The sequence below is a fragment of the Panthera pardus genome, unplaced genomic scaffold (assembly GCF_024362965.1).
Source record: "Panthera pardus isolate Hobbes unplaced genomic scaffold, ASM2436296v1 HiC_scaffold_2, whole genome shotgun sequence".
Classification (NCBI taxonomy): Eukaryota; Metazoa; Chordata; class Mammalia; order Carnivora; family Felidae; genus Panthera; species Panthera pardus.
In genome coordinates, this window is record NW_026526765.1 from 69,348,851 (window position 1) to 69,365,563 (window position 16,713).

The window sequence follows — 16,713 nt, forward strand, 5'->3', positions numbered from 1 at the left end:
GGATCAGGTCTGTCTTACTGATCACCTATATCCCTGGAGTCTAGCACAGTAAATATTTATTGAATGAAGAGTGGAGTCAATAAGGGAAGGTTTTGGAAATAAGATAATAAAATATTGTCTCAGCTGGGTCTTGAAAAATGAGTAATACTGAGATTAACCAGTGCACAAAAGGGGAAAAAAAAAAACCCAAACAAACTCTAAGCTCAACTGACAGGCAAATTCCTAAGCAAGAAATAGCAAGAGTCTGCAGACACCCACGTGGCTCAGAAGGGCTAAGTGATGGGAGGTAAGGGTGGACAAGCAGGGAGGAATCACAGAGCAAAAGCCAGTGTGTGCCAGACAGAGGACATAGATCTGTACCTTTTGACACTGAAGCATCACTGAAGCATTTTAAAGCCAAGAAGCGACATGGACAAAATCATTTATTACAAGCCTAACTCCTGGTGAAATGGAGAACACCTGCAAGAGGCACAACTAGAAACGGGAAGACCAGGTGGAGGTTTTCAGAATAGCAGGAAACGAAGAGTAATGGGGCTGGAGCTGGGATTCAGAGCACAGAAATACTAAGGAGGCACAACTCACAAGGCTTGGGGATTGACTGGATGTAGCCTGAGGGCCAGTGGGAAGGTAGAGCACACAATAGGTCAGGGCACCAGCTCCAGGTCAAGACTGTCTGGCTCTGGTCCTCATGCCATACTTACTAGCTGGAGGACCCTAGGTGCATCCCTTAACACCTCTGCCTCAGTTTCCTCATAAGGAAACCTAAGTCATCTTAATTCATAAGAAAGCTATAGGACCAACTCAGTAAATACATGTAAATGCTTACACCATGCCTGGTATACATTAAGCACTCAGGAAGTGTTAGCTGTTAATATTATAACTAAATAGGGAAAAAAAGAAGTTGAGGTTGGAGCTTTGGATCTGGAAGCAGCCCAAACACCCAGTAATTAAAACAATAGTGTGGATGAGCCTGCAAAGTGAAGAGGAGAACAAGGGATGCCACCCCACAGGTGAGAAAAGGGACATTTAGGAAATGAGCAGAGGAAGAAACTGAGGAGATGAAAAAGGAATGCTCAGCAAAGCAGGAATAGGAACAGGAGAGAAAGAGCTCTGGGTCACAGAAGACAAAAATGGGAAGAATTTCAATGAGACTAGAGCGATCAGGGTCGCTGCTGTGAAGAGTCCTCCCAGGAGGATTGAGGAAACATCCGATGCTGGTAGTCCCTCATGGCTTTTGCCAGTATCCACCATGTAAAGAGAAGCCACCAGCTGAAGTGACTGAGGGGTGGAAGAAAAGCAAAGCGGCCTCACTGGAAGTGAACAGGGATTGGACGAAGTGGGGAAGGAATACATACTTTTTCAAATACACATATGCTGCTGCTTCAACTATTAGCACTGAAGTTATTTTAGACACCGGTGAACTGCTTTGATTCCTTTGATGAAATGTTATGTATCTTTAGGCTCTAAACTCAATCCAAATCTGCAATTTACCTTGAACATCACAAGACACACTGTTAACTTCTCATTGCTCTGCAAATTTTACAGCAGCGTTTGGTCAAACACCATAAAATCTGACCTGTATAAAATGTATAATAAGTTAGCCTGTATAAGAACTTTTTCTAGAAACTGAAACCCAAAATGTACATCAATAAGTTAGGATTTATATTATTTAAGAATGTAATCTCAAACATTTCTCTGATTTCAATAAGCAAACAGAGGGTTAAGAAAAGAGAGTAGAAGGTTCACTTAAATATAGACCTAGGAAAAAAGATGTAAGAGAAGGGTAGAGAGATTAAAGATTTTGCATTCCTGGCAAAGCAATGAAACCCAGCAAGGTGACGAAGATAAAATATCTTCATTAACTGTAACTTCCATAACAATGCACCAATGGTAACCTTCCTCCCAGCATGTATCTGAAGCCTTATTTCATACCAAAAGGTCCACACAGGGAAGCTGGTCAAGACTCTGGTAAACACACAAACTATTCTAGGTTCTTACAACTCATGGGGCTTCTTCACTGAACACCAGTCTCAACAGCAGGAGCACATACACTGTAAAAACTGTGTTAATGTCTCAGAGCTCAGAGAGGAAAAATGAATATGTAATATGCTGGGTGCTAGTCAAAGGAAATGCTAAGGCTAATGTTTCAGCTGCTTGACTCTGAATAAGGATTCACATTTTGATGTATTATAAACATCATGCAGTATTTAACTGCATTTAGCCGAAAAATATTCAAATACGAAGCCTAAAAAGTAAAAAGAATGTTAACATACTAGTCATTTTCAAAAATAAAACAAGCATAGACAGAAAATGTGCTGATTATTTAACAGGAGGCAGTTTCTTTTAAATGCACTGGCTATGTGTTACAAGTAGGCACCGTGACTATAATTGATTAAATTACACTGAATCACACACACAAAATAAAAAAGCTAGATGTTGTTTGCATGGATCTCCTTTAGTTAACTAGATTCTCATTTTTAAAAGCATGGAGCTGAATACTGCTGCCACAGGGGGTAAGAATCAAACAAGTCACTGCTAGAATAGATTATGGGATCATTTGAGTTATGTTTCTGTTAAGTTTCCACAATCAATTGGTATTCTTCAGGGACAATAAAAGCTTACATGGAACTCTGCTGGAATTAACAGGTTCTGTTCTGCAACAGCTAGCTTGCAAATTTAGGTACAGACATATAATCCATAGACTCATCTTCAAAAGGGAAAAAATAAACCATTGCATAAGCCTTATACTAGCAGTAAAAAAAAAAAAAATTCTGTCACTACTGCCAGTTGGGACAAGCTCAGAATTTTAAATAATAAGAGCACACCTATGTATTTATTAACTTTTCCCAAAAAAACATGCATTCAGGCAAGGAGGATTAAGAATGTTATGTTTAAGTAAATAGGGAAAAAAAATGCTATTACCCTCTTTCCACAGATAAATGTAATAAATGAGTAAAAGTGAATGATTATAACAAGAAGGGAGAAAACTGTGCCAAAGCTTGACCAGAAATAAAACTCGTTTGCCCTATTGTTGCCATAAAGCAATACATTCTTCAAGCAAAATGATATCATTAAGATCAGGCCTATATTCCAGAATATTTCCCATTGCCAAAACAGCATCTCTCAAAGGAAGGTTAAGACAAAAGACTGAACATTAGATTCTAATGTGCATTCCCACTCCCAACATCTTACCATTCTCTCTTCTTAGTATTAGGTTGAATCACGTGAAACTGACATTTTCGTACATCAAAAATGGTACAATTTTGGCAATATCATACAGTTCAACCTAAGTAAAATGGCCAAGAGAAAAGAAAAAGGGATAGAAACTTGCATCCAGATAGAATCAGGTAAAGGGGACTACCCTCATGCCATAAAACTGGTGGCATTTCTGACATACTGTGGAGGTGAAAGAAAGAATTCAAGTGTGAAAGAAAGAATTCAAGTACAGACTTGCAATTGCCCTGCAAGAGAAACCAACGAGGAGTCCCGAATCATGAAGAGAAAAGACTCAGAGAGAACTGGGCAACAGCCCCTAAGTTGGAGGGCCAAGGACTGAAGCAAAGCTGAATCCTGGGACAAACACTAATCACAGTCTTCATGCTTCTCTCTTTGGGCTCTTCCTACAAAAGTCTCTCCACCCCAAGCTCTTTACTGCTACAGAGGATGGCTCCCTAATACAGCCACACTGGGAGGAACCAAGCATGGCCTCACCTTACCAAAAGCAGCAGGCAGCAAGCCTAGTTTCCTTCAGACTTGGCTGGACTCTTCCCTACACTCTTATGAAGCAGAACCTTCAGACAGGCCAAAGCTCTTACTTGGCTTACAGGTCATATTAAAAAAAAAAAAAAAAAAATGCTACATGAAGAAAGCCAATCCTGGGCTGCGCAAAGAGCAGACACTTCATAAATTTCTCCATCTTCCCACAGTCCCAGCTCGTCTCTTCCCCTCGGCTAGTGTTGCTCACATCAAGGACATATTTTCCAGCTGCTGGGCCCCTGATGCTCATGCAGCCTTTCAGAATCCAGCTCTCCAACAAAGGATATGAGCAGGGGGAAATACATCAGCTAGCTTTCTTGTTTGCAAGCAACACCTGCCGGCTCTGGAGAGCAACTGCATTGAGAGACTCTCCTGAGCACGCAAAACCGAGGACTAAAAGTCCAGGCTTAACGAAGGGCTGGAAGAAAATGAGGGGCCGTGCTACAGGGATCACAGGGACCATGTCACGGATGAGAAGAGTCTTGGGAATGCACCAGTGCCGTGAGGGATGGCCTGCAACCTTCCCTCCGTGTCTGCTTCCCCTGCTTCCATCTGTCACCCTCGCTTCACTCTCCAAAGATTCAGACCCTAGGAAATATTATACTGATCAGCTGAGCTCAGGTCATAGCTGGTCTGTCTGACCTGAGGCAGGAAGATGGAGAGTCTGACTTACGTGTGTGACAGACCATTTCCCAAAAGGAAACCAGGTGGAATGGATGCTGGCCAGCCATTTTAACCAACACCCACCACAAGGAAACAAAGTAGTCAGAACAGGAAGGAACTGGAAGCCTGCTACACTCTCTGTTTTGGGACAAATTCCAGGTGTGGACACATCTGTTATTGCTCAAGGATGAATAAAAAGGAGGAAAATACTTGGACTTACAGGGTACAATGTAAAGAATGCAGAAGGGCAAAAAACAAACAAAAACAGTTAAAACCAAGCATTCAAAGCCAGAAAAGAACACCTTCCATACCACAAAGAACTGAACCTGAGAGAGAAAAGAAACCTTAAGAAAAATCTCCCAAACACAGGAAATATAACAAAGAAATAAAAAATGCACGTGCAGAAGAGTCAGTAACCAGAAAATTTAATCCTAAAACAAAGGAAATAAAAACAGTAAGTAATAACAGCAGAAAACATAAACTGAAGATGTCTGAATTGATATATGGAAAAGTTAATAGTAAGTTATACACATACCTAGATACATGGTGAAAATTTAGAATTTTATGGATAAAACTTTTAAAATCCTAAAAACATCTGAGCAGGGAAGTGATGGGGGGGGGCGGGGAAGGTTAACTTCACTGAAGCAATACATTAAAAAGGTTTTTTTAATAAAACATTAATTTTATAGTTAGATGCTTTTATTAAAAGATGAAGACTAGGGGCGCCTGGGTGGCTCAGTCGGTTAAGCGTCTGACTCTCGATGTCGGCTCAGGGCACAATCTCACAGTTCATGAGATCGAGACCCATGTCAGGCTCCGCACTGACAGTGCAGAGCCTGCTTGGGATTCTCTCTCTCTCCCTCTCTCTCTGTCCCTCTCCTGTGCACAGACATGCACACTCTCTCAAAATAAATAAATAAACATTACAAAAAATAAGATGAAGACTCTCATGATGACTTCAAAACTAAAAACTATATTCAGTGTCCAAGAGAAATACTCAGAGTGACAAATAAAAGTTAAAGTAACAAGAGCTTCCAATATTTATTAAGGACTTAGAATATGCCAGGCATTGTCCTAAGCATTTATTTCTATTCATCCAATCCTTGAAAAAAACCAGAAGAGGTCTCAATATTATCCCCACTTGACAAATGAAGAAAATGAGGTTCACAAAAGTAATATGCCCAAAGTTCACACAGTAGATGGGAGTGCCAGGATTTGAATCCAGGTAGCCTCATTCCAGTGACCAGCCATTTGAACTACCACTCTAAATTGCCTGTTTTTAAGGAAAAAGGGCAGCACAAATGAGGTAAATCCAAACAACTACAAGTGACTGGTAGTAATAGCACTTTAGTTCTTAAATGGAGAAAAGATAGTTATTTGTCAATGGTGAAAGATACAATTTACAATCAAGAAGAAAGAAATACTCAGCCCAAGAGTACCCAAACCTTATAGTAACTGGCCCACAGTAGGTGTTCAGAAAGAGTTGTAGAATGAATGAACAAATGAGCTAATAAGCCAACAAAAGATCAGGCATGAACCCTTAGGTACTGAATTTGAAAAATAAAACACCTAAAATAAAAGGAAGCTGACAGGGGAACAGTGGCAAAAAATAGGTATAGTTCCTTACGTGAAAAATTTTTTGTTTCAAAAACAAAAATGTGTTCCAAAGTGATTGATTAGGGAACAAATTTTGTATTGCTTAAGTGAAATTTTGTCCCTGAGAAACAATAAGTGAAGAAGGCATAAAACTGCACCTAGCTGAACCCATTCACATAGGAATACGTCTCTCTCTCTCTCTCTCTCTCTCTCTCTCTCTCCAAGGTCTACCAGCTACCTCAGTCCACTGTCGTCATACCAATGCACATATGCTGAACAACTTTTGATCAGATTTCAGATAACTCACTTTCTACCACTTTGCACCAACTCACAACGTGTACCCTTGCTGACACCCATGTCCACAAGCAAGCTTTACGTCTTTTATTGTAGCATTATGTATTTCTTAATCATCTAACATACATAAAACTCTATTAGCATCTTTATTAGGTTCCCATGTTTTGTGTGTGCATGTCACTAACAAAGTTTTTGAGTGCTGCACCCTATCAAAAAAAGTCTGATGGATAATGATAGAAAACCAATTCCCTCCAAATTATCTTTAAATGTTTATGTCAATTTCCATCAAAACCTTTTTTTTTTCCTTCAGTAGCGTAGGAAGATTTTAATAATTAATTCTAAAACTCTTTGGGAAAATGAAGTGGTCACTCATTAGAAGAATTTTTCAGTAAAGAAAGAGGAGATTTTTAACTGTCAACGAAGCATATCAAACCACAACTGCAAACAGAAAAGTCCATGAAAGAGGTCAGGAAGCCCAGAAATCAGCGCATATTTAAAGACAATAAAGATGGCACATCAAATCAGTAGGAAAAAACCGGGACATTTTAGATCTGAGGAAAGCGGCAGAGCACAGCATGGGAGGGAAACCTGTGGGGCTGGACAGGCTGCACCAGATAGCACACCAGCACGGCACGTCCCAGCTGGGTGACCCTGGACGACCAGTGTCTCTATCTGTAAAATGAGGACAGTCATTGTACCTACTTCACAGGACCGCTGCAAGGATTATCCGTTATCATTTGTGAAGTATCAGAACAGGCGCTAAAACAGTGAGCGCTGTACATGTGATACTAAATAAAAGAAAGCAATGCATGCTAAGATAATCTTTATACTCTTGGGAGCAGAGAGGAGGGAGGCATGGGGATCAGAACCTCCCACCATACCATATTAAAAAGATAAATTCCAGGATTTTAAAAAGTGAATGATAAAAAGTTAAACTGGGTGGAAAAAAAGGACTCTTCCTCTGATCTCTAGATTGGGAAAAACCTTTTAAAATATGACAGTAAAGCTATCAAGAAAACAGATTGATATGTTTGATTACAATAAAATGTTTAAAGCATGTATATGAAATGCTAAGATTTAAGAAAATAACTTGAGAAAAAATAAGGGTTAACGCATGTGTGTACAAACTTACAAATCAGTAAGAAGAAAATTATACCATCAAGCAATTCACAAAAAACTTTGCCTGTACATATGAGAAAGTACATAACATTATCAGTAATCAAATTTTCAAATTAAAATATTTCAGCCACCATCAGGGCACCTGGGTGGCTCACTGGGCTCAGGTCACGATCTCACAGTTCATGAGTTTGAGCCTCGCATGAGGCTCTGTGCTGACAGCTCAGAGCCTGGAGCCTGCTTCGGATTCTGTGTCTCCCTCTCTCTCTGACACTCCCCCGCTCACCTTCTCTCTCACTCTCTCTTAAAGATGAATAAACCTTAAAAAATTTTTTAAATATTTCAACCACAAAATTGGTCAAAGTTTTAGAAAAAAAATATATTGGTGACCAAAACGCAGACACACTGGTACATGGAAACAATCTTTCCAGGGGTCACTTTGATTATATGCTTCAAAAAGCATTTAAAATATTAAGCCCCTTTGACCTAGTAATTCAATTTCTGGGACAGAGTTGGAACATTAGGATTTCAATAGAACAGTTTCAAGTCACTTTCCCACAGATGAAGCAGAATCAAAGAAAAAAAAGATTTGGAGAAATATTTTAAGTTTCAGACAGAAGGCTAAGAATTTTCATCCTCTAAAAATTCAACACGTGTTTCACTGTATAATTAATTAATATTACCAAATTGCAAAAAAAAAAAAAAAAAAAAAATCTTAAAACAAACCTTTTAACAGCATCCTTCTTCGGCTTATCTATAGTATCCCACCACTTTGAAAGGTAAGAAATCTCAGACCACATAAATTTCCTCCGTGAGTCTTCTTTCAGCTTGATGACCATGTTATTAAAAATATACTGAGTCATCTCTCTAAAGTAGTCATCAAAAGTCTTCAACCAACCTAAATCAAAACACAAATATACAACAAAGGTCTGATTCATATGTCTGATTTCAACTCAGTCACATTCCATTACATGACCTTTGGATGCCCTTAGATGTTTCATTCATATGAAGACACATTTACAAATTTCACAAATATTTCAAGTAGTGAATTTCAAGTAGTGAAATTCCATTTGAATGCACATGACACTCAAAAAGACACTAATGCTACAATAACAAAAATACCCTGAAATCTGTACAAAGTCAGAAAGAAATGAGAAAAATGAGACAAATGACCTGAGGAAAAAAAGCATTTATTTATGCATGATAATTATAGTACCTGATTCAATTATGTATAATTTATCTCTAATGTAAGGAATTTGTCTTCATTTTAAAAATCTGAACAGCGTTAACAAGTTGGCAGTACTGTTCTCATCATATGGAATTAAGAGTGTATCCTTTCATACCACATCTGAAATTCTCTCCCCATTTTAGTAAGTGAAACTAAGAAAATCGTAAGTACAAACTATATCTAAAAGCCAGCAGCAAAGCAATAAGGTAATTAACAGCACTATTATGAATACAGAGAAGTAGAATTCTGCCAAGCACAGGCATTAGTTTCCAAAGGCTGCAAATTACTCCATTTTTTGGAAGCACAGACTGACACTAATAAAACAACACAAGTGTATATGAAGTCTTTTTCAAAAGAAAATTGTAGATGTTAATGACTTAATTCTACGACTTTTCCTCCTTCTCAAATACCCTGGAAACTTTATCTAAAGATATTTGCAATTTCACTATAAAGAAACCTTTTTAACAAGACCCACAAGTCTAAGCATAGCCCTATCTGTCAGAGTATTAAAACAACCTGATAAGCGGCTGAGGCATACAGTTACCAACTCTATCTACTAGCCAAGTGGATCCTCCAAGAACAACCTCTTATCTATGAAATCTTACAGAGATAGGGGTGTTCTATACATCCAGGCTAAACTACCACTCTATTTATTTCCAAAACTCAAACATGTGGGAGGACTAAAATATAAGGAGTCAACTGGTTATTTCTTTTGTCTATAATTAAGTTAATATTTGAAGTACAGTATACTGACTGAAAAAAAAATGAAAATCTGCTAGGGCAGAGAAGACAATACAAGTATTTTGACAATACAAGCATGAGCTTCTGAAAAGGGCATTGCTACTCTGACTGTATTTCTCCCTTCTGCTTTAACTAAAATCTATCGATCTATTCATTCTAGAGTTATTTACTGAGCATGTACAAAGCGACAAGTATGAAACTAGAAGCCAAACAGGAAGGCAGTGGAAAATTGTCTTTACAGGACTTTCTTGATCTGGGGCACTTTCAAGTCACCAAAGAAGGGTACCTGGATAATTCAACTTTTCCATGCTAAAAAGCCTGCACCTATAGAAAATTCAAAGATATCTCATGAAACAATGGTCTGCAAAGAATCCCATCTTGCTTGAGGAAGGTACAAACCTGGACTCCTGTCCCAGTGTATGAAGCCAAGATCCACATCTGGATTCCCAGGGACAAGCAAAGAAAATCCAACCTACCCCTAAATGGGAATGTTCAAACTTGCTGCTGACCATGCCAAGAGAAAAAAAACATCAAGTGCTCAGACATGAGCCCAGGATATAATATAGCACTTGATAAAGATTAGTTGCTATCGTCATCATCATCATCATCATCATCATCATGTTTTTAATTGCCCCGTCCCCATCTCTATAATTGAAGCAGGTAAAAAAGGAAATAAAAGATATTTTTAACATGTAAGTTTTGAAAAGGATACCTTTATTTAGAATGTTTACACAAATTGTTCCACATCTTAAACATACTGGTTACCCAAAATTATTGTTTGCAAAGAATTCATTCTATGCCCGTTGTAGGCTGAATTGTGTCCCCTCAACATGCCTACGTTGAAATCCTAAACCTCAGTACTTCAGAATGTGACTATATCTGGAGACAGGGTCTTTAAAGAGGTGATTAAGGTATAGTAAAGTCATGAGGGTGCGCCCTACTCCAATATGCCCTTGTAAGGACAAGCAGATAGACACAGACACACACAGAGGAAAGACAGAGGAGAGAGACCTTCAGAAGAAACCAGCACTGCCAACACCTTGATTTTGGACTTGCAGCTTCCAGAACTGTAAGGAAATAAGCCACCCAGTCTGCAGAACTTTGGTATGGCAGCCCTAGTAAACTCATATAGTCCTAGAAAAAAATGAGTGCTGCTACCACCCCAAAAATAAAGAATGCAATGTGGGAAGAATTTTTATTTTACTAAGCACTGTCATAATATCTAATTGAATATATAAAGTACCTCCATATTGCAAGACTGAACTGAAATCAAATGCACGTAAGTGACAACAATTTCTACCCCATGCTATTATTACTCTATATGTGCAGTAAGAACCACGTAAATTATCGAAATGGCTCTATGAGAACTACCGTCTTTAAGGCAACACTCACAACTTTTACCTACATTTTTAACAAAGAGATCAAAACTAAGCCCTAATCATTTGGCTACTTACTCAGTAAAAGAACTACGAACAATGGAATGACTCCAAAATTAACAACAAAACTCTAGTAACCTAACATAGAAAATGAATTTAGAAGAAATCATCTTTATGAAGATGAACAAGTAACAAGTTTTTTTTTTAAGTACAATTACTTGTTTTCATCAGTTATAATTTATTATTAGCTAAGACCCTTTCAAAGAATAGTTTATCATTGGAGTTGTCATAAAGGAATCACAGTGACTGATTAATCCATTTTGCCTTCGACACTTCATTTGCCCTTCAACAATCATGCAGGATATATGTCAAAGATATTTACATGAGCCAAAGTACATGCTCAGAGATGTCAACTTAAAAGCCTTCCATAAAGCTCATCTATAATAGACATTAATATCACTACAATATAGCACAATTAATGAAGAATGAACTAAAAGATAGCCTCTTGCAGCTTTCAATATTGAGTAATCTAACAGTAAATTAGCTTTTATTGCTCTTATACAATAGAGTAATCAAGTATTCCCTTTTACACTGAATTGGCTATTTCTTTCCCTAAATTACTGTAAAACTACAACTGTATATTAACATGAGACCAATCAGAAGGATAGTATTTTATGAAAAGTTGTATGGGATGAATTTTTGTGACATAAAATTAGATTCCTACCTCTGGATTTAATAACTTAGGACATTGAGTTGCAAACTGATTTACTTAAGTGGTCAATTCACAGCCTTTTTCTCTCCCTTGAATACACTTAGAAATTGAACCAGGGCTAGAACAGCACACAGAAAACCTTTCCATTTACTGTTTTCCACTCTGACAACACTCTAACCCATAAAACAGCTAATCACTACTTTTAAGTAAGTGAGGAAATATCTGCAACAAAGAATACACAATTAGAAGTTCTGTAAAGGATGAATAACTCTAAATTTGCTCTATGTTATCATAAAAAAAGTTAAGTTCTAAGGACGCATGGGTGGTTCCAGTCGGTTAAGTGCCGACTCTGGACTTTGGCTCAGGTCATGATCTCCCGTTCCTGAGTTCAAGTCTTGTGTCAGGTTTGGGATTCTCTCTCCCCTCTCTCTCTGCCCCTCCCCCACCCACTTGCGCACGCACAAGAGCGTGCACATGCGCTCTATCTCTCAAAATAAAGAAATAAAACTTGAAAGAATTTAATTTCTATAATATAAAGCCTAGTTATGTTGAAAGCTCTACTGCTTATTTTTAATGTGCATGAACAATTAAGCACTTAGTGACCGTTCGCTGACAAACCACCATTTTTAGAAATTTGACTCCTGATCTAGCTTTGTAGTCTGAAGACTTTGTGGCAATTTCATCCTCGGGAGGAACACTTAGTTTTACTTGGTTCAAGGGCATACACAGCACTGATTTAGGACCTGGGCAAGGGTATCTCACCCTGAGCCCTGGACTTGAGGGATCTTCCTATTCTTCCTCTGACCACATCCCTTTCACAAGGCAAAGAAAGAACTGCCAACCCAGAGCCCGCCTTGACCTGCCCTCCTAAGCACCATGACCCAGAAATGTGTCCAAATAGCCCCAAGCCAGTTTCTAGAGCCCAGAAGGGGCCTTCTATATGTCTTTCTAAAGGACAGTTGACCTGGAGGTGGTAATCTCTGTAGCCTGAGCAATGGCCAGGGGGATACAGTTTGCAGGGATGTGGGAAAAGTGCTGGCGTGTCTGTGCATCTGTGAGCAAAGCCCCTCCTGGTTTAGGACAGGGCCATTTCTGGGAAAGGAGGTTGGGCTGCCCCACAGGCTTGCTTTTCCCACACAAACTCAACACACTGCAGTGGGGAACTGGAGCCCCAGCAATCTCAACCCACATGTGGCCTTCCTGATAACTGTGCTATTCCTCAAAGTAGGAGGAAAAGACCTATTCTACTTATCATGTATCAGTTTGATTTATAACTTTCGAATGTTTACACAAAGGGTCTGAGGGCATCCACATACTTTTATACCAAGTCCTACAAATTTGGGAACCTACAACCTGAACTCCCAACCAGTCAATTCTCATGAATCTAGCACCCGGTATGAAGACTACACCATCAAAAGTTGAATAAGTACATGATAGATGAGTGAAATGTATAGCCAAAAGAATAGGGGAAAAGGGTATATAGAGTATAAATACAAATTTATTACTTCAATTAGAAATGAAACAAAAAGGAAAAGACACCACACCACACACACACACACACACACACACACACACACACACACACACAATTAGCTCTAACATAGCCACTGTCTGTTCTGCTAACCTAATCATCTTTGATCAATATCTTTAAGTTATGAGCTTATATTTAAAAAGGCTCTGTCAGCCCTAAGATGATTTAAAAGATGCATCCCAAAGAAGTCATGCCCCTCAAATCATTGTTACACTGTTGTGGTTCCCACTACTATGACAATTATTTTTTAATGACTACATTAATTCTACTCAGTTAAATAGGTACCAACTGTTAAGAAAAGATAATAAATCTTGCATCAAAAATAATTATAACAAGATAATAAACATTTAAAAACTGCAACTTAAGCTTCATGTTACTTCCATTTTAACATAGTATTCTCTAATTTAAAAATAAGTACAAAGAGGATTCATAAAACAAGAAAGCTTCTTTATTTTAGTAATGAAGTCATCGTCTACCAACAAATGATCAACAGGCTTCTTCCATCACTTGTCAAATCCTTCCATATTTGATTGTAACATCCAGTCTTACACTTAAGACATTGCATACTATGTTAATTGGTATTATCATAACTCAAACAATAAACTGAGTTTTAATTAATGTCCTGTTCTAGTTTATCCATTCACACACAAATCAAACATCTAATAAGACAAAGCAAAAAAGCTAATAAATGAAAACAGATTCTACGGTAAAAATAAGAACAAAATGCTATGGGAATAAAGAAGTGATAAATTCCTAGCAGAAGGACAGAAGATTCTTAGAATAGTCATCGTGTGGATAGAGGGAAAAGGGGGTAGATCCCAAATAGAAGCAAGGGCATATGGAAAAGACACTAAGCCATGAAGTCCTGTGTCAATCTCAGGGAGAAGGCAGCCAGGTGTGGCTATATCGGAGCTTACATGGTGGAGGTACAGTGAGAAATACAAACAGAAGTGGGGGCAGACCACTGAAAATCTTCTGAGCCATTCTTGTTTCTTAGTGAAGGAAGTTAACGTCTTCTGTGCTTTCAAAAATGACTACTGTGAGCGTAAAGGATATACTTCAGTGTACAAGACAAACAGGAAATGAGGCCACTGCACAAGTTCTGCTAGAAAATGGTTCTGGAAATAGAAATAAGAGGCCAATGAGGCAAAATGAAGAGCATATGTTAGCTGACTGAAGCTTCCAAGACAGAGTAGAGAGAGTCAAAGATGAAGCTGAGGTTTTCCAAAGACCTAAACCTGCTGAATCCTACAAATGCTTCTGAACTCAAGTTTCCAGAATAACCTCACCTTTTTTCCAGGTGATTCAGTGTCATCTAACAGATTTCAAAGCATATCAGCTTCACTTCCACTAAGGTGTTTGAGATACAGCACTTTTTGAGCCAGTGTAAGATGCTGTCACTGGTAATTCTATCCCACACCACAGGAACCATCTGCATCACTGTTAGGAGAGCTGGAGTTTTGTTCATCCTGCAGCTGTAATATGCACAATGTCCAATTGTGATCCTTTACTCTATTGCTTTTCTAAATGTCCTTTAAAAGACCTGTGTACCTTGATATGTGACACCTGCAATTATGAGATCAACCTCCACAATAATTTCTAAATCTGTGCTAAAGTTACTTCCCTCCTTTGTTAAGGATTCCATCCATGAGCATCATCAATTCACACGGAGCAGGACACTTCAGGCCTACTAAGTCTTCCCCAAACAGAGCATAGTGGTTTGAAATAATGAGACCGGTCTATAATATGAGAGACATCCTTAGAAGTAAAAGTAACAGTGACTTCCTTCGAGGAGTTACTCCTAGTGTACGTGAGGTTATTTAGCCTTATGAGCAGGCAAATACTGGGCATATAATCAAAGTTTCTAAAAGAAACCATTTAAAAGCTGGAAAATACTGCTTCCAAATTACTTTCTAACTGTAAAATATGTAGCAATGAGGAAAACCACTCACCATCTCATGGACTCAAGTAGTATTTAAGGACAGAGACATCCATTTCAGTAAAGACAGACCAGAAGAAAAAAAAAAAAAAAAAAAAAGGATGAGGAACAGTGTGGTGAGGTGTCTACTCTTCCAAGATAGTTCATAAAATGTTTTTTATCATTAAAAATACTAAAGTAGATGACATTGGCTTGGAAACACTTAAAAGACCTTCCTCCTGGAAGCTTTGCCTGTGGGTTTCAGAAGTATTACCTTCAAGAGACAATATTAAGTAATGGTTGTAAGTCCTAATTCCAGAGCCAGACGGCTTGGGTTAAAGCCCAGCCCTGACACGAACACATTACCTGGACTCTCTTCTGCCTTAGTTTTCTCATTTGTGAAATGAGGGTAATAACAGGACTTTTGTCATGAAGTTGCTAAGAGCAGTAATGGATTTAATACATGTAAAGTACCTAGAATAGTGCCTGAAACATAGTAAAGTCCCATAAGTATTAGCAATCATTTATATAACTGGTGCAGTAGTGAGCTCTGAAGCATCAGACTCAAAAGACAGACAAAAGTAACGAAAATAGGAGAATGGGGACATGTGTGACAATCACCTGCATCTCTAGGTAATACCTGATACATGTGCTCCTAAAGAATGCAGTCCAGTTAGAGCCCCAATGGACTTTTCCCCTCTAAAACACAACCTCAATATACCAACTCTAGAGATCTCTTAAAAAGATAATTCTAAAGAGCCATGTAAATATTTAACTCATAATGCCAACATTTTCTTAATTAAGATTACCAGATAAAATACAGGATGCCAAGTTAAATTTGAATTTCAGATAAATAATGAATAAATGTTTACTATAAGTGAATCCCATATGAGATCTGCAAGACATATATACTAAAAAAACTATCCACTGTTTACTGGAAATGTAAACATTTTTTAAGCCAAATCTGGCAATGCTATTAACAACCCAAAGTTCAGATAAATGTGCTGAATTAGCTAATGCCCATAAAGCAAGAAAATCATTTGAACTAAGTAACATATCTTGAGAGGCAGCATAGTAAATGGAAAGAGCACAGACCTCAGAATCAGGCAAATCTGAGCTTTAACTGCCATCCTGTGCCAATGTCTAACTGATGGATCTTGAACAAATTAGTATACCTGCTTAGTCTCACTGTCCTCACCTGGTAAATGATGTGTGATTTACTGGTGTTGAGGGTTGCAGAATGTATTACACAAACTAATGTAAGATACACAATGAATACCAGTTCTCACTCCGTTCTTCCTCATACTATCTTAGCTCCAGAAATTCAAATTTCCCACCACAGTAGCCAAAACCAAAGAATTCACTTCATCTCTCAATCACTAACCAGAACAAAGGACTCCCCAAACTGTCCACAAACCAACCTCCCCTCTCCTCACCATCTCCTTCTATTCGGCAGGTTCCTTTGGAAGCCAGAGCTCCAAGTCCCCCCTGCTTTCGCCCACCCGGGCATTACCCAACTGTGGGGGGACCACAGCTCTTCTCTTATGACTGTTCTTAACAATATTTTGTTAAGTATATTTGTTAAGAATAACAGAGAAGCTTTAAAAATAACATTACACAGTGATTTCCCCATGTTTTTGTTCTTTTGCTTTTTAAGAATAATAGCACATAAACTCATTTCAAATTATAATACAGTACTAAATGCAAAATTCTGTTTTTCAATTTGCCACAAAAGAAAGTCAAAAAATTCTACTCACTCATTTGAATCAATAAAAACTCTGT

General features: G+C 38.2%; 1 protein-coding gene across 1 annotated transcript in view; it reads right to left on the bottom strand.

Annotated features, from left to right (window-relative positions):
* MAN2A1 (mannosidase alpha class 2A member 1) overlaps nucleotides 1-16,713 on the bottom strand; it is a 165,861-nt gene that overhangs the window by 117,658 nt on the left and 31,490 nt on the right. The window contains exon 4 of the mRNA XM_019450524.2: nucleotides 8,152-8,323. Within this exon, the coding sequence (XP_019306069.2) occupies nucleotides 8,152-8,323 (172 nt within the window). The remainder of the gene's footprint in view (nucleotides 1-8,151; nucleotides 8,324-16,713) is intronic.